The sequence below is a fragment of the Abrus precatorius genome, unplaced genomic scaffold (genome assembly GCF_003935025.1).
Source record: "Abrus precatorius isolate BTA unplaced genomic scaffold, Abrus_2018 Scaffold7, whole genome shotgun sequence".
Taxonomy (NCBI): domain Eukaryota; kingdom Viridiplantae; phylum Streptophyta; class Magnoliopsida; order Fabales; family Fabaceae; genus Abrus; species Abrus precatorius.
This window is the reverse complement of record NW_020874417.1, coordinates 13,413,662-13,435,761: the sequence shown is the minus strand read 5'-3', so window position 1 is coordinate 13,435,761 and position 22,100 is coordinate 13,413,662. Positions and strand designations below refer to the sequence as shown.

At 27.9% G+C, this 22,100-nt stretch overlaps 2 protein-coding genes across 3 annotated transcripts; both read left to right on the top strand.

The window, feature by feature from the left end:
- Window positions 1-6,276: 6,276 nt before the first annotated feature.
- LOC113872936 (cyanate hydratase) lies at window positions 6,277-9,908 on the top strand. The gene is made up of 4 exons (XM_027510838.1): window positions 6,277-6,624; window positions 7,067-7,138; window positions 8,871-8,979; window positions 9,554-9,908. The coding sequence occupies exons 1-4, from the start codon at window positions 6,356-6,358 to the stop codon at window positions 9,599-9,601; spliced, it is 498 nt and encodes a 165-aa protein (XP_027366639.1). The 5' UTR covers window positions 6,277-6,355; the 3' UTR covers window positions 9,602-9,908.
- A 4,279-nt stretch (window positions 9,909-14,187) lies between these two features.
- LOC113872898 (ribosome biogenesis protein BRX1 homolog 1-like) lies at window positions 14,188-17,892 on the top strand. 2 transcript variants are annotated; one of them, XM_027510776.1, is made up of 9 exons: window positions 14,188-14,244; window positions 14,413-14,632; window positions 14,819-14,960; window positions 15,393-15,471; window positions 15,662-15,786; window positions 16,332-16,433; window positions 17,070-17,138; window positions 17,221-17,319; window positions 17,427-17,892. In XM_027510776.1, exons 2-9 carry the CDS (start codon window positions 14,436-14,438, stop codon window positions 17,556-17,558), a joined length of 945 nt encoding a protein of 314 aa, XP_027366577.1. In that variant the 5' UTR covers window positions 14,188-14,244; window positions 14,413-14,435; the 3' UTR covers window positions 17,559-17,892. The 2 variants fall into 2 exon arrangements, with proteins under 2 accessions (XP_027366577.1, XP_027366578.1); XM_027510777.1 differs by lacking the exon at window positions 14,188-14,244 and having other exon boundaries at window positions 14,316-14,632.
- Window positions 17,893-22,100: the final 4,208 nt, after the last annotated feature.

Here is a 22,100-nt window from a genome sequence, read left to right as displayed (position 1 = left end):
AATTCTGATTAACTAATTTATAAAAGCATTTAAGATTGCAAGTGAACATTAAAAAGGTCAGAATCTAAATTAGGAATAAAAATTTAAATTCCATTGAATTTAGATTAGGAATCCTCATCTCTTAACAGAAGATAACTAGCGTTTTATAGTGAGAATAAAGAAAGGGTAAGAAATAGAAAATATAGAGAATGAATCAATGATAATTTGTCACATAAAATCATTGCCCCACAAGTTTTGGCTGCAAGATTTAGAATTTGGTTTATTGCTAACGAGTGTCCATAATACGATAACGTTATTAGTTATTCCGAAGAAGAAAACATTTAGGTTATTTGTGCACTATAATTAAACAAGCTAATAATGACTTAATTATTAGTTAATGAAGAATAAGAAATAGATATTACATCATTTTGGGGGTGCTGATGAATACCTCGTTCAATGGAAAAAGCTTGACACTTATGTATTTAGGGGTGTAGAGTGGTCGCCGCACCGAATACTACATCATGATGACTTTGATCCTGTAAGGGGTCAAAAGGGTGGAGTTTATAGATTCAATTCAAGTGTCTACAAACTAAAGAGAAACAAGCAACCAATTATTTGTGTTCTCCTTTGTGCAATTTCCATACGAGATTATCATTGTCTTTTTCACTTTTCTTACTTTTCTGTGTTGAAATACGCACTATTGCAGCCTTCAGTGTTTACCTCCTAAACACTAGCATGTTGCCAACACAACATTCCATCTAAAGTAAAATTGGTTACAAGTTTGGGAATAACTTCATTACAAACAAAAAATGGTCCTTTTCTTTCGTATTATTTCTAATTTTTAGCATAACGTATATTTTATAAAAGAAATTTTAATTAATCAAAATATCATAATAAAATAACTCTATTTAATAAAATTTTTATTAAAATGTTACAATGTAATTGCAGAGTAATATAAAAATTAATCTCTAAATTTATTAATTTAATATTTAAAATTATAAATATATCATTTTATTTCTTAAAATCATCAAATATTGGTCATTGTTGAAATGTCATGAGTTTATGTTTAATATTTTTCTTTTGAATTTTAATAATTATTATTTTAATGAGTTGTAACTTATTCATTATATGCATAAACTTAAAAAAAAATAAAATTCTTCGTTCAATAATAAATAAGGTCACAAATAATGAAATTAAGACATTATATTAACTTTTTATTAAAAAATCATTTACTTATAATTATTTATTTCATAATTAATTATAATCAAGAAAGGAGAGAGGTGTTACCGGATTCATCTTCCATCCAAGAGTTGAAAGCACCAAGATTTCCATTCTCTTAACTGTTTTTGCTTCAAACAGGTATCTACTCTCTTCCACCTTCACATCACATCACAGTTTAGAGAAGAATGATCATATCAATACACAACATAAATAAATAACCTATGATCAAACTCCATATTTTCAAGGGACATACTTGAAGGTCTATACAGAGGGGCACATGGGTCTCTTCAACCTTAGCAGCTAGAGAGAGACAAGCCACAGCAGCTAGGTGTGTGAGCCAAGGTTTCTCATTCTGAAAGCTGAAGCTGAAAAGGAACCTATCGAAGTAGTTGACAGAAAGAACTGTGGTGAGGGCAGAGAAGGAGTGATGGGCATTCACTTTTACAATCCTTATTTGCGAGCTAAAGCCAAACTTACTTATTTGACATAAATAAATAATAGAAAATATAAGTATAAAATTTGCTTTCTATTTAAAATAAACAAAGTGCTACCTTTCTAAATACAGGCACCACGTGGACATTATCCAGAAATATCTCAAAGAAGTTCCATAACATCGATACCGACCAAAATTTTTGTTTCTTGCACTGCATTTCTAATAGCTAAAAGAATGGAGTGGAAAGCTTCCTCATTTAGAGATGTCTCTACTTAACGCATGGAGATTACTTCCGCTTAGTCTTACTTCTTAGGAAAAATTGAACCTTAGTAGTTATAATCAATCCAAACATAATTGGCAATTACCAATTCATGTCTAGGATTATATCTAAGTTCGACACAAAGATACTAATAAGGTTCATCTTACACTGTCGATCCTTCATTATTCTGAAATACTCAATATGAACAACCGCAATCATCACCAAACTCAAAATAGGGTGACCCTACTAAGTCACACCTTCAGTATAACCCTAGGTTTCTTACACATATAACCACTATAAAGGCGTGGTTTTAGAATCAAAGAGTACCGAGAGAAAAGTACCTAGCACTACTCCTGTTCCTTGAACAAGGTCTTCTGCTTGGGCTGCCTCCATCCCAGATTTGGTAGAAACTCTTGCATCAGCTCTAGGTCCCATCGTATGTGGAGTATCTGACAATTCTAGGCCACACTACCTGTAGAGCACCTGTCAGAGACGGCGCTGCTCTATTCCGAGAGATAGGACAATTTTTAACAATATGTCCCTGTCGCTGGCAAACATAACAGACTCTATTGTCAGCTTGAGAGCACTTGCTCAAATAGTGTGATTCTCTACACCTAAAACACTTGATTGTCAATGGCGCTAGAGTTCTACATACTGATATACTTGCACCTCTAGGTTGAAGGGTAAAAATGGCAACTTTCCTTGGGTTGAGAGCTGATGGCATAATTCTCACAAACTAGGAGGGCTGTAATTGTTGCTGGTAATGCAACCTGCTATAAGGGTTCATCCTTGTACCTCTATGTTCCCCATGGATATGAGTGTCCCTACTAGACCACTTCCTTCCCTCTCTTCTAGTATTTCCTGTCAGAACATATGCAGCAGTAGTTGTTGCCTCTGCTGCATGAGCTGCAACGATCACCTGATTCACGACTTGTTGTTGTCGAATCACCTCTAAGCTCTGTCTCATGGTCGTTGCCATTTTAATACGAAACATATCCAACTTAGAACACTTACAACCAGCTTTATCTTAGAATCGCTTATTCATCTATACAATCAATCTACTAAACACAATTCATAAATCTACATACCACACCACACAACAACACAACTTTGTACATAGATTTAGCATACAGCAATGAAAATATCAAGCATTTCACAACAATATAACTCATTCAGCATAGCACTATTTTAACATTCTCAAACAATGTAAATTATACACATAACTCCTTCATAACTCAGCTTAACAATGCATCTCCTAAGTAACATAACTCACCCAAGTCTCATATGCCAAAACTTCCTACATCAGTTATTCTAGAGAACTGAGGTGATCAAGCTCATTCTCCACATAACCCAATGTTTAAAAAAAATATGGTATATGATTTACAACTAAGACTCTTTACTCAGAATACACAACTGAAGCCTAGTAACCTCACCTCTTAGGTTTACTTAGACCATGCTCTGATACTACTAAAATGTTACGACCCCCTTTTTGTGAAGAATTAGTGACATCCCGCATTATTATTCATAATTCATTTATGAGATAATATATGTACAACGAAAAGAATATAGATTTTTCAAAAATATAACTTCAACATCCAAATTGACAAAATAGCAACGTTCTAAGGCATTTTCATATATTACCAAAATTTACATAAACTCGTATATTTACAATAAGTATTCAGTAAACAAATTCAAAATACAAGTTTTAAAATAACAATTACATCTCCTCAATTGTCACTAAACATCCTAGATCTATCATCTAACTTAGATTGACAAAACTAAAGCTACAATCATTTCTAATATATATTGTCTATGTTGTTCCTCAATCAGACCTTCCAGCTTGAGAAGTAACTAGAGTACCTATCCTCTCTGCTTATGTACTACAGTACAATCATTGCGAAATACACACAACACAAATAAAACACAAAGGTGAGCTTACGAAACATAGTCATAATCATTATATTGCAAACATAAATATTAAAACAACTCATTATTTAGCAATTTCTCTAACATTTTTCTCAGCAAAACAACCCTTTTTATTAACTCACTAAATACCAACAACTACGGCTATAACAACAAGAACAACAATATTAACCTCAATAATAACATCAATACAATCTATCACAGTATTTATAACAACAACAATTCAGCTTCATTCAACATCACAGCATTAATGAATTTAGAAGGAACTTACTATTTGGCACGTTTGCCTACCACTTGGCATATTGGCCTACCACTTTTCCATACGATTTCATTACCTTCACATAATAAATATTAAAACACCTCATTCATAATATTCATCAATCGATATCAACATAATATACAACCACAGAATGAAACAACATAAAACTCCATCACAACCACATCAGGCTTGTCACACAAATCAACAACAATCAAATCTTGAGCGAGACACTCAGCATCTTAAACTCTCAATTCTTCTTAAAATGAAACAACACAAATCCTTGGCTATAATTCTTAAGTTATCACACGCACAACATACTTAAAACTCAATCCCTAACCCACACAATTAACCACTTTCAACAACACCATCATACCTCAGTGCAAATACACTGCTCTTTGTCCAGCAATTATATAGCACTAATTAAAAGGAATAATGCTTATATATATCATTGTTTGACATCTAATCAAATTTCGCACGACAAGTCTTACTTAATTATCAATCCAACGACACTACAACTCAAAACTTTCATCTGTTAACTGCACAACTTACCCATTCACCTCTGAGCATATGAAATTTTATACTGTTCAAATATATGTATTATGAATTAATAGGAATAATCCATCTATAACGACACTATCTTACTGTTCACGCTGCTTTACTATTCACTTTTTTTTAACTCTATCTAAATCTATTTCAATTTCAAATAATCCTTAAATTAATATTTAACAAATACAAAATATTATAGATTACTCAATAATAAATTACAGGCCTAACAAATTTTACCAAAAAAGAGTTGACAAAATCTTTAAAACTAATATCAAAGGACCCAAAAAGATATGGGTAGCTGAATTAGAAATCATTTTAATTGCAGACTTAAAGAAAAAGATTAAGTAAATGGTACTTGGACAATCAATGCTCACCATATATGATAAGAAGACAATATATGTTCCTAGACTTAAGATCACATGAAGAATGATATGTTACATTTGGTGAAAATTAACAATGATTTGTTAGAATAGGTAAAGTTGGTAAAGAACTTCTATCTCCTTTAAATAATGCTTTATATATCAAAGGATTAAAATATAATCTATTGAGTATAAGTCAATTTAAAATATAGGATATGATATTTTATTTATAAAACAAATGTATAATTAGAAAATGAGATAACTTTGTAGTCTTTACTATCTTAAAACATCTTAATCTATATAAAATAGATTTAGAGGAGTTAAATAAACAAAATATATTGTGTTTGTTTTCTAATAGTGATGAAAAGTGAATCTGACTCAAAAAACAATTGTTTACATAAATTTAAAACATATTTCACAACTTTTGCAAGAAAAATCTTATGAAGGGACTACCTAAAATCCTTGAAGAGTGAGATTATATGTTGCATGCCAATACGAAAAATAAACTAAGAATTATTTTAAAAGCAAAAATAATATTTTTACCTTGAGGCCACTTAAACTTTTTCATATAAATTTATTTGACTCTATTAGGACTCAAAGTAAGAAAGAATACCCACAACAAATATATGGACTAGTTATTATAAATGACTATACTAGGTACACGTGATATCACTTCCAATATATAAAGATGAATCTTATCATGCATTTAAAGTCTTTTATAAGAACATTCAAAATTTAAAAACAAATATGCATAATAGTTGTTAAAAGTCATCATACGAGAGAATTTGAAAATAAAATTTTTGGTAAGTTGTTTGATTAATATGACATATTTTATGATTTTTTAAAAAAAATTATAAAAAAATGGAGTTATATGAAAAGAAAAAATAAAATTTTACAATAAATAATTAAAATCGTGATTTGCAAAAAAAAAAATTACATACCTCTAGACAATGGTAGCAAACAATGCATGCAATATTTAAAACAAATTTTTTATTATAATTTTACATTAAATAAATTTTTTTATTTAATAAGACTTCATATTCAAGAGTATTATTTTAATATAAATTATATTTTAAAATTATTTAATTTTATTAAAAAATATTTTGATAAAATAGTTGTAGAATTAAATCAAAATAGTTTTTAATAAGGTTATTCTTTAAAATAACTTTACTATATATGTATATTATAAAATAAAACACATGTGAAACTAAACTAATAATAATAATAATAATAATAATAATAATAATAATAATAAGAGGAAATATCATTTAGCTTATAACATGAAGACGATAAAGAACAAATCAATTTGATATGTGGAAGATGCGTGAGTGACACTTCAATTGGGGTCTCAGAATCTTGACTCTTCACTTGTTGAGATGGAGGAGAACAAAGGAAGCATAGTGACAAGACTTCAAGCTGTGAAGCAAAAGTGTGGTAAGTCCTACAATCAGTTAGCAGAGGAAACTGGACTCACCAACGTCTATGTTGCCCAGCTCCTTAGGAGACAGGCACAGCTCAAACCTCACACTGCCCCTATACTCCGGGCAGCCCTGCCCGACCTGCCCGAAGACCTTCTTCATGAGATGATGAGACCCCCTCTCAGGTCTTATGATCCTAATCTCATCCAAGACCCCACTGTCTACAGGTCCCACATCTCTTTCTTATTGTTTTTGTGTTAAAGGTTTCATTTTTAGATGTCAATTTGTGTTCAAAACATGCATCTGTTGTCTGAGGTCAAATGGCTATGCATGGAGTATAATCATCATTCAATTTATGAATGAATGAATGATACTTTTAGAACTTCAGTCTGGTCTCAATTCAAAACGGGGAGAGAGAGTGGCTTTAAGGCTTAAGGGACATGTTTATCCAAAAGGTCTTAGCAATTTAGGCTCATGGCTCTCTTGCTTATAAACCCTTTAATTTGTTCTTAACTCACATATGTGAGACTTTTATTATCTAACAGATACTGCTGGTAAAACTTAAATCAAAAACCTTTTATACTCCATGGGGTATTACAATTAGGAAAATGTTTTAAAAGTAGTATGATTTATTTTGTTGGCTATGTATGCTCATCTTCTGTTCCGTAGGTTGAATGAAGCTGTGATGCATTTTGGGGAGAGCATCAAGGATATAATCAATGAGGAGTTTGGTGATGGGATGTAAGTTTTGGTTACATCAATTATAAATTGTCTGATATGTTTCTTTATGTCACTTGTGTCAGGTTGATAATGCTATTGTTGCCTATTGGTTGTATTGTTTTTGCTTGATAAAGATATGTATTGGTTTAAGGAAATGCTCCACATTTTTGTTTTTTTTTACTTGGTTCCAAAATTATTTTCTCTATCTCCATTAAATTTAAACTAATGTGTGTTGATGCTGACTGATAGAAACAAGATTTCTATATTATGCAACTTGGGGCAAGTTGCAGAAGTCCTTAGAGAGAATCTTCAATTGATAGTATGCAATGAATATATATTCCTATGACTGTGCTTTTACGATTTGCAATCACAAATTCAACAATTGAAGATTTAATACTTAAAAATATTATTCACAAGGGAGTGAGGATGTCTACAGTTTGGATGGGATTATATTCTTAAGATCTATACATATTCTTAATTTTCAAAAGCCTTGCCTTTGCTGCTTGGTTCTTCTCCAACAACAATAAAATAAAGCATCTGTCTGAACTCTGAACAAGAAATAACAGAGAAAAATCTAGGACTTAAGTCTCAATAAATGGATGACATTGTAATCTCTTATGTAGTAATAGTCAAAGACCTAGATCAAGGGAAATAACATATTATAAAAAGATTTGAGGTTAAAGGGTATTGATTAATAGAGTTTTAGGAGGATATCAAACGAGACACTCAAAGACATCCTAATTGTCTGAAAGTTCCAGCCTTAGTTTACCAATCTTGGTGATTAAACCCTTGATTGATTTATGTTTACTGTGTTCTGTGATTGATTGTTGAATGAGTCTCAAAGATTTGTCAAAGTCTTGCAAAATCCTTAACACCTTACTTTCGGCATATCCCGTTTCTGTCTCAAATTATAGAGGTAAAACTGCAAGGAAAATTCATAATCTTTTATGATTTGTTAAAATTTGAAGAAGATGAAGTCAGATATGTAAAAACTGAGAAGTGTCAGTTTCACTGTAAACTGTAGGCAAGGTGATAGGTAAGTTGTAGTCATACTGAGTTCAGAAAATGCAAAATCATTAATAAAGTTTGAATGTTAGGATGGTTAGTGGATGGTGTCATGATGATGTATCATCTCTAATGGGATTCAGAAATCAGTGTGATTGATGGAGATTAATTTGAGGATCTAATGCTTTTTTCTATAATATACAAAGTCAAATAACTCATCTTGTACCAAAAACAATAGATTTGAAGCTCAAAAGTAAATCAAGATTTGAGTCATATAATCATCTCCAATAGAGTTAAGGAGAGTTTTGAGGCATCAATCTGAAAAGGAAAAAAAATGATGTATTAGGAAGTGGGCTGGTTATCTTCAGAATCAGAAGGCTCTTTTCTGTCCTTTCCCTTCCTTTTCCTAAAAGGTTCTAAAATGAAAAGAAAATGAAAATGAAGAAGCTATGGGTTTTCTCTTTGGACTATCCCAAAAACTTGCTGCAACAGCTGACTCCCTTTGCCCCCCTCTTAAATGAGCTTAGACTTTCTCTGTAAAAAAATAGGCCATTTTATGTACATCCGACATATTATGTTTCTGATTAAATTGATTTTGTTAATACTTATACGCTCCCAAGATTTGAGATTGATGTTACTGGTGATGAAACATACCATGCATAACAAATGGCATGGATAAACGCATAAATATTGTTGTGTGGTTTCGAGATTTTCTTTCTCATTGTTCATTTGTTCATTTAATATGTAGCATGTCAGCGATAGATTTCTACTGCTCCGTTGACAAAGTTAAAGGAGTAGATGGGAAGAATCGCGTGGTGGTGACTTTTGATGGAAAATATTTGCCTCATTCAGAACAGGTCAATTGCTTCTTATTCCTTTTTATTCTGTTAGATTATGTTGGAGAGGGCAATAATCCATAGAAGGAATGAAAAGGTGAAAAAGAAGAGAAAAACATGCTAATACTCAACGGCAGTAGGTAGCTGAAGCAGAAAATTGCTGCAATGCTGAAGCTATGTTAACTAAGAATATATCATTGTCAGTCATTTGATATGGGAAAATCATCATCATATTCCCCCTGCTGTTGTAATAATCCTCAGAAGATTTTGAAAGTAACTAATCAACTAAATATTGATTTTTCTTTTCTTTTAAAATGTTTGTCTTTGTACTTTTTCTTCCACCCAAATCTTTAGGATGATCCTAATTCTTATTACATGAAACTGGTCCCTAGTGAGCCACTGAAACCAGTGATGTTCTAAACAAATATATTTCTGTGAACTCCATACCCATGTTATTGCCATGCATCTATCATATCCAGAAATTCCTCAGTTTGAGTCCTTTCATTTTTCTTCTTCTTGGGAAGCACTTTATGCATTATGTTTCCTTTCCTTCGCCTAAATTTTATGTATTTCAAATTTTTTGTAATGTGAACAGAAATCTGAGGACATGGTTTCAAGAGCAAGGCCACTGGGAAAGCAATGAGTATCTTAATGCAAAAACCAACCTCAAAATCTTTAATGCTGGTCTACCTGCACAAGCTGTATTTGATCACTATTATGTTGTGTTGCCTATAGAAGAGAGAAAAATAAAGATTCAAAAATAAAATGTTGCCAAACATTGGTCCATGGCCACTTATGCAATCATTTGTGACTTTGGAGATTTAATTTGTGGCTCTTCTACTTTAGATTTTAATATGAGATGCTTAAATAAGATGGAGAAGCTTGTACTGTGCTTGGTTGAGTGAGTCAAACACATTATAATGTTTATTTTCTCCACTTTATAATGCCCCTTGAGCAAAAATTGTGCAACTCCTGAGATAGTACTTCCTTAGCATTTGAGAAACATATAATTAATTTATTAAAATCAGTAACAAATAATTTTGAGTTATATATTTATATTCTTAAAAATATTTTTAGTGTTAAATGGTTAAATCAGTAACTTATATGTTAAAATAATATGAATACGCTTCTAAATGTGTTTAGAAGAGTTTTTTTTAAGTGTTTTTCTATTTGGGAATTGTCCCTTCTTTTCGGCTTAATACTCTCTTGTTGGGTGGGAGGTACTCAGTAAAACCCAAAACAAAAAAATAAAATAAAATAAAGTGTATTTGCTACTGGTTTAATTTAACCATATTATGACTTTAACTTGTTAAGTTCAATGTTATTATATGTACATTTTTTTTAAAAAAAATCACTTTAAAAGTTTATTGTAGTTTTTTAAAAATAAAAATATTTTACCCTTGTCTAAAACATTTGAAATTTCTAGTATATAAAAAAATTTCATATTCTAAATGGATTTTCTCTTTCTGCTTGCCCAAGACTTTTTGTTGTGCAAGATTATATTGAAAGTTCTATAATGGAATCTTCGTCATTATGCTGCACCTTCTATGAGATTCTATTTGAAAATTAGTGCAATAGTAATTTTTTTTCTTGAAATAAAAATTGGGTTAGCAGTGCTTTGATTTTATGTTCAAATTCACGTATACCATAATATTATTAATTGTGACTTTTTTAATTTAATTTACGTTTAGTTAAACATTACTAAGTGTAGTTTCTACATTTAATTTACATTTTGTGCTTCTATAAAAAGTAGATTTGACTTTTAGAATTAAAGTTAACTAGTTTAATAGCTCTTACACATTATTATTTTATTTTAGAATAAATATACATATAATTAAATAATGGATTTTATATTTTGTAAATAATTATATATAATAAAATTATTTTAAACAATAAATTTTTTTAAAATTATTTTGACTTAACTTCACAATTTCAAATATTATATCAAAATAAAGTAAAATAAATTTAAAATATAATTCATTTTAGAATAATAATTTTATTGGATTGTGTCAAAAATTTAATTAAATGTAAACAATTAATATTCTATTGAGTTATCATGCAATATATAATGATTTGGTTAATTTTAAAAAAAAAATCAATTCTTTATTTTTTAAAATATTTTTATCTATTAATCAACTACCAAATTTAAAACTTAAAGAATACAAGTTATATTATTATTAGTTTTTATTTATAATATTTTTGTAAACTAATTTTTATAATAATAAAAAATTAATATACTTTTTATTTGTAAACATTAACATATAATTTTTTATGTATTTATATTGAAAGCGTTTATTATATTTTTAAAATTCTCAAGTTTATAAAATCACATATTTATTAGATAAAATTGACAAAACAATTAATAAAATTATTTATCAAGATTTTATGTATCTAGTAAAATTTTTAAATACTTTAAATTTTAATAAATTTTTCTGCTATAACTTACAAATAAAAAATAGAATATCAATCGTATTGTATTAAGAATGTGAAATGAAATAAAATTTATTATCATGTATTTAAAAAAGTAAATAATTAAAATAAAACTAATTTTATGAACAAATATTATATTAAAATATTTATTTTATGAATAATTTTAATAGCAAATAATTCTAAGTACTTTTTTTAAAAGAAAATAATTTTTATTAAAATAAAACTATTTAGTGTGACAATAGATAAACGTTAAAAATAATCATTAAATTATGTTAGATTATATTTATAAAAATATATATAATTACTGTCATTTGTATGTTGCATTATTTATAACAATCTTTATAATTAAGAAGAATAAAAATATATAAAATATAAAAAAATTGTATATAAAAATATTTTACTATCTTTTTAATATAATTATATTTAATATATAATAAAATTTTATTATTTTTATATTTAAATTATAATTTTTTTATTTTAAAATAAAATAATTTAATAAAAAATACAAACACACAGATACGTTAACTGATTAAAATAAATACTTTAATCATGTTACATTATCGTTATGGTCATGATATGATTGTATATTATGAAAATTGTATATATGATTTCGTGCAATTCATTTTCCTTCCCATAAATAAATATATAGTTGTAATGCAAATTTATCTGTAACATTTTTCCCAATAGGTAACCTCACTTTTCAACATTCAAGTTTCACAGATCTCAAACACAAAATGATAAAATAAAAAATTAACAAATTCTCTATTACATCATTTTACAATCTAAATTCAATTATAAAACATGATTGACAACTACATATTGAAATTGAAAGAAAGATAAAGATTTTAGAGTAAAAAGAAATTGATGAAGCCAAAATACAAAGTTTCAATAAGAATTAGAAAAGGGGTGTATGTGTGGTGTTACTTGGATTCTGCTGTTAGACTAAGCGAGGTGAAGGTGCTTGCGGTGTCGGTGTCGGTGTCAGTGTCAGTGGCAGTTTAAAGACCTTAGCAGTTGAAAGAGACAGAAAACAACCAACAGAAACTCCGGTGTGTAGGTTTCGGGCTTGAGTCCGGGCTGGGCTATCCGGTCACTTATTCAGGCCTGAACCCATGGGACGGAAAATTTGTCTTTTTGACGAGTATTAAAGTTTAAAGATTTAGTAAACATATTTATCTTATAAAAAGTTTAAAGTTATAATTTATTAATATAAATTTAATTTAAATATGTTAATATATCAGTTTTTTTTTAATAAATATATTCGTACATTGCACGAATTTGTTTTATTTTTTATTAAATTATTTTATTTTTTTAAAAAAATATATAATTTAAATATAAAATATGTATATGTAATAATAATTTTTTATTATATTAAACAATATTAAATATAATTATAATATTTTTATATATATAATATTTTTTAAAATAATATTTTTTTTATTTTTCAAATTTAATTATTTCATAAAATTATTCGTCACTATAAAATTTAAAAATAAATAATTATAACAATAATTTATTAAATTTAAAATATTTTTATAATATAAATTATAAAATTTAAATAAAATATATTTTATTTTTTTATGTTTTATTCATTTATATTTATTTAACTAAATATATACTACATCATTCATTTATAATCATAATTTAAAATTGTTAATAAAATTTTTACTATAATTATTAAAGGAAATAATAATATTTTAAAAAATAATTTATCAGACTAATAATAATAATAATAATAATAATAATAATAATTTAATTAAAAATAAAAAATAGAGCAACTAAAATGAAAATAAAATAAAAAATATATTTATTTAACTAATATATGGAATTTAAAAATATAATTTTAATATAAATATATGTGAATATGTTAATACCTAAAAATAAATATATTAAATTTTTATTGTTATATTTATTATCTAAAAATATTATAAATAAAAATTAATAATAATGTAATATATATTTTTAATTTTAAGTTTAGTTGTTGAATAAAAAATATTAAAAAATATATAATTACTTTTGAAAGTAATTATATAATTCTATATTACTTAATAACCTAATAGAATTTATATTGTTTAATATTATAAATAAAATAATTTTATTAAATAATTAATTAAATATAATAAAGTTGTGTTATGTGGATTATCAAATTAAAATAATAAATTTATTAATTATTTTTATACATTTGTTTAAAATGTTTTAAAAAATTAATATGGCTTGTCAATTATTTATTATCTTAATTAAGAATCAACAAAAATAAATTTAACTACAAATTAATTTAATGATATAAAATATTTTTAAAAAAGTAAAAAACAAAAAATATTAATTTAATAAATAAATTTAAATATAATTTTATAAACATTAAAAAAATTATTTGATTAGTTAATTAATAATTTCAAAAATAAATAAAAAGTAAAAAAAAAAAGAAGAAAAAGAAGAAAAAGAAAACCATATCACATTCTAGCAATTTGGTTTCTTCCCATAAATAAATATATTGTTCTAATGCGATAGATAAATATTTTGAGTACAATATAATATTTTTATTAAGTTAATAATTAAAATAACATTATTTATGTTTACAAAATAATTTTCTATAATACTTTAATTTTTATTCCCTATTTCCTAACAATTTAAAAATAAAATACTAAATATATGTCTTAGACAGTTTTTGCTATGTATTAGTCTTAAAGTAAAAACCCTAGTCCCAAAACCCAAAACCCTCCACCCATAGTTACGCAAGAGTTCTTCTCTGTTAATAGGTATGGAATAGTTTCTTTGGTGGTTGTTCTTCTCTGCTTCCACCTTTCAGCTTTCTCTGTTCAATCTCTCTGTTTGTGTTTGCTCGTGCTTTCTGAATTGGTGTGTTTTGCTTTGCTCTCTCTCTCTCTCTCTCTCTCTCTCTCTGTGTGTGTGTGAGTGTGTGTGGCAATGAAGTTGTTCTGTGAAGTAAAGAGGCCAAGTGGGTCAGTGCCAAATTTTTATTCTCTTTTTATGTTCTTTTGTGATTTTGAATGTTGGGCAATGTAGATTTTTCACCAAAAAGATAAAACATGGGGAAGAAGAGAAAGCACAGTGAGACTACTGAGCCCAAGAAGGAAGACTCTGCTCCAGAGAGACCAGTTAGAACCCTTTTGGGATGGAAGGATAAGAATCAAATCAGTAATGAGAATGAGGATAATGGTGACTCACCTATATTTAGGAACAAAGAGAAGGTATTGGTCACTTGCTCTAGGCGCATTAATTACAGGTATTGAAGTTAGTAGTTACAGATTTTGTGTAATTGTTTGGAGTTTCTGTTACTTTATTCTGTTAGAAATTTAAAAAATAATTATAATTGAAGTACTGTCTTGCTGAATAAAATTGAAAACAAAGAAACTTTTGTCTTGTCTTATGGTGTTGATGGAATGGAGTGTATTTTTGGTAAAATCGATAGGTACCGCCATTTGATGTTGAATGTGGTGTCGCTTTTGCCTCATTGTAAGAAAGATAACAAGGTTGAATCGAAGGAAACTAAAGCTGCCACCCTCAACGAGCTTGTCGAGCTCAAAAATTGTTCCTCTTGTTTATTTTTTGAGGTATTCATTTTCTTCTGTGCCGTAGGGTCTTTCAGTGCTGTCTTTGGTTAAATTAGGATCAATTTGTTATGCTGCTGTTTGCTAGATTAGTATATACGATATTTTTATGTTATTGAGAGAAATTTTTCTGCCTGTTTTTGGTGTAAGGATTCTTTTATTGGTCACAAATGTCAGTGTTGTTGTTGTGTAGATGTGATAAGCTATTGTTGGCTACTTTCAACTACATATGATTTTTTATTTATGGATTCATATTTTATCCATTTCAAATGAATTTCTACGTTGGCTTTTCCATGTATTTAAGCATTTGATTTAATTTGAACTCTGACAATTGGGGTAATATTTTACAGTCCAATTCATAGTTATGACTTTGATTCTGGTCAATTTGTTACATTCTGACTAGTGTCTTCTCCCTTTTTTATGTATGAATTTCAGTGCAGGAAGCAAAAAGATCTGTATCTCTGGATGGCAAAATGCCCTAGTGGCCCATCTGTAAAATTTTTAGTTAGTGCTGGTAATATTCTCATGATTCTCATCATATGATTCCTACAATATTAAAATTCCTACTATGATGATGTACTGTTCTGGGCTTCGTATAGTTATTATTCATTCTCTTTGTAGAATTATGATGTTCATGTTTCTCTCTCTTCAACTTTTCCTGATATCATTTTACTGAATTCTCATTTTACTTCAATGCTTTCCAGTGCACACAATGGAGGAATTGAAGCTAACTGGAAACCACTTAAAGGGTTCCCGTCCTATTATGACATTTTCAGCAAATTTTGAGAAAGATGCACATTGGAAACTGTTAAAGGAGATGCTGTTACAGGTATTTGGTTGGTTTCTTTCCTTGCAAGCAGTATTTCTTAATTGTCTATCCAGTTTCATCTGAAAGAAGATTAGGAAATCCCTAATTGTTGATTACTCTTGTATGTACTATTTCATGTACAATGTTAGTTCAATAATTTTGTCAATATTTGTTGCTTCGTAGTGTTGTACAGCATAAATTGCTAGCTAATCAAAGATTGTTTCATATGCACTTTCCTGATGTATTTGTGATCTTATACTATGGCTGTGTTGTTATATATTTGCCTAGGAGTATTTTCTTAATTTGTTGCTACTGACCAGAGAAATTCTATTAATGTTATGTTCATCTTTTGGCATAATTTAATTGAGTAGGATTTGAAGATCTGTTCCATGCAATATATTCATATCCATAATTTTCTCTATTTCTGATGCTTTTTCCTGAGTACTGTATTTGAGTGTGGGCTGTGGATTTTTTCTGTGTGATGTGTGTGGTTTCTGGTTGATTAAATAGTAAAAGTTCTGACAATTTTGATTATTTCTGACATACTTTCTCTTTCTTTTACTCAGATATTTGAAACATCAAAGGACCATAGAAAGTCAAAGCCTTTTCATGATCACGTTTTTGTTTTCTCAATAGTTGATGACCATATATGGTTCCGGAATTATCAGGTTTGTGTTTGTATTTGCACAAGATGTAAAAGATTGGCATATGATAGGATAAAATCTGGAGATTTGTTGTTCTGGATCTTTTTTCCACCTTCTAATCAAACAAAATGTGTACATTTTGATTATAATTATGTTGATTGTTTTTGTTAGGGATTAAAAATAGAAGTGAAGTTTGCGATGAAAAATATAAACCTTTTTCTTTCTTGTGAACGTTACTGAGGAGTGATTCAGAGCTTCTATTCTTAACATTCCAATTTGAAGGATTATCTATGGGTTCCTTAACAAATACACTTCAGGATGAAATTAGAATATTTTAAAACTCAACAACTTTGAGGATGGAGAATAATGGGCCATATGATAAGAGTTTAAATTTGATATATTATAAAAAGCATTTTTTACTATCAATGAACTAAGAGGTCCCACCACACTATTGCTTCCCAAGTTTGCAAGGAAAGCTTGCAACTGATTTTCTGTATTGAAAACATGGCTCCATGTGGTTCACAGATAGTGCAAAATTCCTAAAACTAGCTATAGATCAAAATTGAATAATACTTTGCCATGCTATAGCATTTTCTCCTTTTCTGCTTCTTATTGTTGATGCCTACTAAGCATGTTACCCACATCTTTATTCTTGTGCAGATCTCTGTGCCTCATAATGAGTCAGACAAATTACCGAGAGGAGGCCTTGATAAAATGACATTGATTGAGGTTTGAAAATTGATTATTGATTTATATTTTGATGTGTAGAATTCCAATATTCCTTTAACCTGTGTGTGCAATACTTGTTTAGGTTGGTCCACGATTTTGCTTGAACCCAATTAAAATATTCGGTGGCAGTTTTGGAGGCCCAACTTTATACGAGAATCCGTTCTATGTGTCACCAAATCAGGTACTGGCCAGCATATTCCCCATCTATACTTATAGTTTCTCTAGTTTTCTACTGAAACAACATTATCATTGGTTATGTTCATGGCTTCTTAATGTTGGTTTGTATAGATTCGAGCATTGGAGAAAAGGAAGAAGGCTGGAAAGTTTGCAAAGAAGGTCAAAGCAAAGACCAAGAGGAAAATGCATGAGATGTCTAATCCTCTAGAGCCTGATGAGTTTGCAGATATGTGGAAAGAATGATTTTAAATACAACTTCCACTTCCACAAAAAGTAACAGAAATCCATATTTCACCCTATATATCTATCATGATATGGTAGGTTTTAGTTGGCAGCTCATGTTTTATGCCTTAGATATGGATTGCTCTGTATGTTAAAGTGGAAGTATAGGCTGTTGACCAAAAACAAAAAAGTGGAAGTAGAGGCTGATAACTTTGTGCTTATCTTCTCATTATAATCTATAACATAATAGGGAGATTCTTATGATTTATAATGTTATTTTCTTCAATTCTTTTGGGGACTGATTATTCTGTGATTCTTTAGTGTTATTTTCTGTAATTCCTGTGGGGGGAGTGGTTATTCTCTTGTAAGATGTTGGTTTGGTGGAAATTAAATTTTGGCAGAGAAGGTTAAGTTTTTCAGCCTTCGATTGTATGAGTGATGCACAAATTGTATGTTGGTTATTCTCTTTTATTGCTAGTGTAGGATTTTTTTTTGTATTAGAGATGTAACTTGCAGCAAGAATCCAGATTCATTTTGACCAACTCGTCAAATAGAAATAAAGATTTTTCACCACAGATCCAAGGTTACTCTTACTAGTAAAAAAAAAATACAAAAAACTCTTTGCTGGAAAGTTCAGAATAACATGTTCTCTACGAAGATACGAAATTGATCAGTACAATTGTGACAAGTGCAAGATTGGGACTAGTGTGAAAAAATCGTTGGATTGCTTGATGTAAATGTCCAATCACTCGTGGTTTCTTTGGTTTTCGTTTGGTTATTAGCTGCACCAAGTAGCCATCTGCTACGCCTCCAAAACTTATAACTTCAGCAAATTTTAAGAAATTAAAAATAGATAGTTTATTAAAAAAAAACGATATCCATGTTCTCCCACCAATGTACGCTTGTTATGATTTTCAACAAAAATATATACATTAATTTTATCAGTTCCTTTTTTTAATACCCTCCTAAAATTTCTTAAATCTTTCAATTTTTGGTGGTTAAGCAGGGAACAATTTTAGAGAGTTTTTTTACTCTTATTAGTCAAAAAAAATTTTAGTCATTTTTTTTTCTCTATCTTCTTTAACATTCTATATTTTGTTTTCAAGCTACCACCTACCCTCTCCTTCATTGACTTTGGTATGATCCATTTATTTTTCATGGTCTTTTAGGTTTTATTTGGGAGTTAGTTTTAAGGGGAAAGAGAGGAGAGGAGACTTATTTAATCATAATATTTGTTTGAGAGTTTTTAGATGAAAGGACAAGGAAAAGGAAGAAGAGGAGACTTATTTAATCATAATATTTGTTTGAGAGATTTTAGATGAAAGGACGAGATTTTGTAAACTCTCATAAACTCATGTTTTTAAATTCTCTGATTTTGGAAAGTTTTTTATTAGCCCTCATTCCTTCTCCTTCTCTTCTTTTTTCCTACCCTCCAAACCTTTATCCTTCCCTCTCCTAAAACTTTGTTTGAGAGTTAGTTTTTAGAGAGAAAGGGAGGGAAGGAAAAGACTTATTTGATAATAATCCTTATTTAGAAGTTTTTAGATGATAATAAGTAGTTTTATAAACCTTTCAAAACTCACCTAAATCTATAATCTTAAATTCTTTCATTTTGAAGGACTTTTTATTAACTTTCTTTACCCTTCATTTCTCTATCCTACCAAACTTCCAAATAAGCCTTAAACTTCTTGATTGAAAGCAAATTTGCTATGCTGGTAGAGTTGGCTTTGTCAAAATACAATAAAAAGAAGTGGCAATGAAAAAAAAGATTTTTTTTTGATAGATTTTTGTTTGTGGGAACAAAATTGATCTTGAAAGTAGAATGAGTATGAGAGTTTAGAGGGAGAGGGAAGAAAATGAATTTGAAAGATAAGGGAGGAGATGGGAGGGGAAGGAAATGAAAGGAAAGAGGAAGGAAGGTTAATTCAAAATATTTTAAATTGGAGAACTTAACAACATAGGATTATGAAGACTTTGAACAGTTTATAAAATATTTTATTCTAATCTAAAAACTCTCAAATAAGAATTGTCATATATGTTTGATTAATGTTTTAAAAACAGTTTTGTTTTTAAAAATAAATTCTAGTATAAATTTGTATTAAAATTTATTTTTAAAAACAAAAAATTCTTTTCAAAACAGTAATCAAACATATCCAAGTCTTTGTTTTTCCTCTCTTCTCCTCCCTTTCTTTCAACAAAAATTAATTCCTAAGTAAGACTTTAATTTTTTTAGTTTGGCTTTTTGTTCCTAATGTTTTTGTTTTAGTGAATATGTCATGTTTTATAGTATTTTATTTTCAAAGCATTGAGGTATAATTTCTTTGGAGATGTATTTTTCATTATTAGATGTAAGTGTAGTTATTTGTCTATTTAATTTTTAAATTTTATCATCTTTGAAAAAAAATACCAATAGTAGTCAATAATAGCATAGTTATTATGCATTCTCTAAAAAAAAATTACTAGTAACTTTTGATATCAATAAATTTTTTTTTATTGATATTATGATTAGTAGTTGTCTAAAGATAAATTATTTTAAAATATAACATTCTCTTTGAAAGTTTGTCAGCTACATGAATTTTTATGTTTATTTTTAATTTACTTTTGTATAATTTTAAAAATATTTTAAGCTTTGTTTGAGAGTTAATTTTTTTATAAAAAATAAAGGCTCATGTGATGATTATCCCTATTTAGAACCATAAATGACTCTTTTATTATAAAAAAAAATAAAAAAAATAGTTAAAATTTCATTTGACAAATTTAATCGTTTGTGAGAGACTTTAATTAATCTAAATTTAAAATTAAATTATAATATTTTGTGTGAAAATAATACATATAAATATTTTCACTTTATCGGGAACTAAAAATGGGCAAATAAATGGAACAGTTTCTTTTGATAAATATTTTTTGATTTCTCCTAAAACAAAATATGAAATTTCTTCGTTTTTTAATTAAAAAAATTAATAAACTAGCATGTGAGAGAAAAATAACAACAATGATAAACCACTGGCAAAGTCTATATTCCTAACAAATGAGACTACAATATATTTATTTATTTAGTAAATAACACAAACCTCCCTTGAGGTTTGACTATATAACGCTTCAGAATTTTCTTTGAGATATTGCACTGCGCTCCAATGCAAAGTTTACGCTAACTGTTTTATTGGAAATTTGTAACAAAATATTTTGTTTAACACTAAACTAGTTCCCTAATTCAACATGTCAACCACATTGATGCTTAATTATCCCAAAACCAAATATTTGATTGTTTATTTTGTGGATCGTCTTCAATTTTCAATCTCCATGTGTTTGAACTCTCAAGCTCCATCCATGATTCAACCAAGGACACACACACACTGTCTTTTTTATTTTTCTGTATTTTCCAATGTCTAAATATTTTGTACCTTTGTACAAAATTATTGATTCAAAGGACTTAGTATAATGTAAATACTAAATAATTAATTTTCATATTATTTTCACTCCCAAAAGATAATGTTTGTAATATTGTTGATATAAGTTAAGATTTAATTAATTAAAATTTTTAAAAATTCTTTCAACAATAGCAACTTTTAAAGAAATACAAATATTTAGATAAGAATATAATCTATTGATATAGATTAACACTTTTATTAGAGTATTAAATTTTTAATTAGCATTTCTCTCAATATCTTTAAATCTAAAAATTAATCAAGGTCATTAATATCAGAATGTATTATAAAAAAAATTCAAAATTAATCTCCTTTTTTTTTGTAATTCATTCATCTAATGTTTTATATATTTTTTGGATTCAAACAAAAAATTTAAAATAATTTTGTATTCTTAAAATATCTAAAAAGAATAAGACTTTCTTTCACTAAAATGAAATTCAATAAGTACATCAATCATCTCTTATTAAAAAATTTGGAAGTTATGACATATACTCATAATTGGTTGCATAAATTTGATGTTGATGATAATTTATTTAAATTGCATGTCGCTATTATTTAAAATTGTTGTAAACTATTACTTTGTTTTGATCTGAGAATTAATGGATTATGATTTATGATTTAAGTTTTTTAAATTGTTGAAACTTGTGTATTTTATTATTATAAAATTATAGTTTAATTATATTTTGTTACTCTAAATTTGTAATTATAGATAATATTTATATTTTTTATTTTTAGTTTTAATATTTTATAATTTTTTGTTGGTTCTTTTAAAATGAGGATGGGAATGGATTAGCCTGTGACTCATCTCTAAACAGGTGGGCTGGGCTGTCTAAAGTAAAGTAGGCTACAGTGACACTTTTAATTCCTCGTGAACTTGATTTAATTAGGAAATAATTTTAATTTAACTAAAATTTAATTTATCAAACTTATCCAACTTATAAATTCTTTTACTATTTGATTATAATATTAAATATAAATTATTTATGATTACGATTATGCATTTTATAATCTAATTCAATTAAGATATATATATATATATATATATATATATATATTTTTTTTTTTATGAAACAAGCAAAAGATATATAAATATATCTATCAAAAGACATATACACATATAAAAATATTTTGTATTTAT